Source organism: Aedes aegypti, chromosome 2, assembly GCF_002204515.2.
Source record: "Aedes aegypti strain LVP_AGWG chromosome 2, AaegL5.0 Primary Assembly, whole genome shotgun sequence".
NCBI classification, from domain to species: Eukaryota; Metazoa; Arthropoda; class Insecta; order Diptera; family Culicidae; genus Aedes; species Aedes aegypti.
This window is the reverse complement of record NC_035108.1, coordinates 36,151,419-36,154,015: the sequence shown is the minus strand read 5'-3', so window position 1 is coordinate 36,154,015 and position 2,597 is coordinate 36,151,419. Positions and strand designations below refer to the sequence as shown.

The 2,597-nt window shown below is 36.6% G+C and overlaps 1 protein-coding gene across 1 annotated transcript; it reads left to right on the top strand.

Annotated features, from left to right (window-relative positions):
- Window positions 1-1,136: 1,136 nt before the first annotated feature.
- Window positions 1,137-2,228, top strand: LOC110675453. The gene is made up of 2 exons (XM_021840540.1): window positions 1,137-1,835; window positions 1,901-2,228. Exons 1-2 carry the CDS (start codon window positions 1,563-1,565, stop codon window positions 2,093-2,095), a joined length of 468 nt encoding a protein of 155 aa, XP_021696232.1. The 5' UTR covers window positions 1,137-1,562; the 3' UTR covers window positions 2,096-2,228.
- The last annotated feature ends 369 nt before the right edge of the window (window positions 2,229-2,597 follow it).

The following is a 2,597-nucleotide window of genomic DNA, read 5'->3' as shown; positions in this document are numbered from 1 at the left end:
TGGCCCAATGTTGGGGGATTGGATTTTCAAACACTTTTAAATTTTGAACTGCCCTAGTGTACATATATAAAATGTTTCGGCGAAAAATATATACTTATATGCTATTTAGAAATTTTTATTGCTTATTTGTAGTCCCGCCATGAAACGTCCCATACAAAATGGCAGCTCCGTCCTTTCTCACTGTTCCAACTTTCACGGTGAATATTCTAAGCTTTAAATACACACAAACAGATCGGAGCACTTCAGGAACATAACTAAAGCAGAACTTTTGAAATCCGTTACCAACGCCACCGTTAACCAATTATGCTTGTTTCTAATTGTTTTATTGACTGTTTTCGGATCAACTAGTGCTATCTTGAAAATACCGATCGAAGCGTCTTGAGAAAAACTTAAACGAATTGTTTAAAATTGATAAATATGTGTACAGATTTGAAAAGTTTGATTCAATTAAACAATCATAACGGGTAAGGTTTATGGTTTTAAATGCGATTTCTTTTCAATATAGTTTCTTTAGTATTCTAGCAATTTTTTGCTGGACGTAACAGAATGGCATACTAGCAAATTTCGCCATGAATAGATTTATCACAAGATTGGCGAAAACATATTGGATGTTTTCAACAAGATACCAACACATCATTTGTTCATAAAAATGAGGTTTTTTGTTTATCAAAAGTAATGTTTTATTTTATTCACCAGTTTTTATTAACTTGTTGGAATTTCCATAAAAAATTAAAAAGATCATTAATAAATTAAAAGAGATATTTATTAAATGAATAGTCCTCAAAGCGCAGTAAACCTGTCGCATTTGAAAGTTGAATGACTCTTAAACAGTTCTTGAATGGTTTAGAAATTTGTTGACTGGTAAAAAATTATGATTTTCAGAAAATTATCATTACGAGAAATCAAACGGTAGAGGTTTAGAAGCAACATAGTCATACGATAAGAAAATTGGACAATAACAGAAGCCAACATCATGTAAGCTGCTTCTAGATTTACGTCATTCATAATCCATTCCAATCCAAATAGCCATAGATTTCAGATGGCGAAACTATGGCTTTCATTGTTCTTCGTGTTGGGTGCACGATTGATATAAATACTCTTCTCATTCTAGCACATTGGCATCTGTTCCCGTTGGCGCTAGCAATCAGTTTATATCTGGCTGAGTAGCAAATTTAACGATGAAGCTTTTGGTGACAGCTTTTTGTGTTCTCGGAGTCCTGGCCGGTGGAGTTTTCTCAATGTACTCGTCCGTAACCATCGGAAGAGATGGTCTGAACTCACTGTCCACGACCATTAAAAGCATCGAAAGCGTTATGACATCTTACTTCAAGAACCTCAACGCTGCCCGGAGCAAGATTATGTCATCGATTAATAAGCTGCAATTGCAAGTCAACACAACCTACAAATCGATGAACGATTCTTTCGGCACTACCCAACAAAACATGGCGAATGTTATGTCCAGATTAAAATTCGCTCACACAGACATGTCCTTATGGTGAACGGTATTATAACTATCTAATTCATGTAGATTTGTCCTTTCTGAACGAGAATTAGTGGAGACCATGAATCGGATCATATATAACCACTATAGTCATGGAATCTCGTATTCCTTCCAACAAAATGCTGAGGATTGTGCGGACCAGTTTTCCAGTATGGCCACCTCCCTACCGAACCAGTTGACCAAGTTCGGAACGTGCCTTAAGACGTCTGTGGATATGGTGCCAACCATAGTGGCCCCCGTGCAGGAAATCTTCGAACTGGTGAGGAAGGATTTCATTTCCTTGAACAAGCAACTGAATATTTGTGCTGGCAGCTCTATCAACTGCATCACCCAGGTAGTATCCTTTTTCCGCTTCTCAATTTCAGTGGTAGGTACTAATCATTTCCTAACTATTTTCAGTACTTCATGACCATCGATATGGAGCTGAACAGTATAATGTCAGGAATTACCATGGCAGGAAGCATGTTAACCTATCACCTGAGCGATTCGAGAGAACGCAACAGTCTGTGTGCGGATTTAGTCTCGTACAACTGTGAAGATTTGAACGAGGGCCTCATGAGGGACTTCCAGCGATGCATATATCCACCAGTGTAAAGTTTATGACACAATGGTTTAATACTACCGAAAATATTTTGGGAACTTGAGAAACTATGCATGTATTTATGGAAAGCACTTTGGAAAAAGTAAATTAAAAATTTCTTCAATGGTTCAATTGAAGATTTTTTGGAAGAATAACAAAATAAAATATACAAATACAATACAAATGCAGAAATAGTTAGTTGGAAAAAATCCCTCATTTAATAACTGCAGAAGCATTAAACTAAGAAATTTGGGACGCCCAGGCTAGAAAAGGAAGAAGATTAAATAAAAATGGTTTCAATAAAATTTTAAGCAGACCGAGACTAGTAAATGGGCGTTTCGTTTATCAGTCTACAGCGATCCATAGAATGCGTCAATCTGGGTTGTGTGTTCATCAAGGAATGTCGATGAGAGCTGTTGTTCAATCAGGTAGACATTGCTGCCAGTTGTTGCATTTTTGGGTTTATTGATTTTGTTTCATTCTGTTTAAACAATGCATCAGAAGTAGAGTACATAG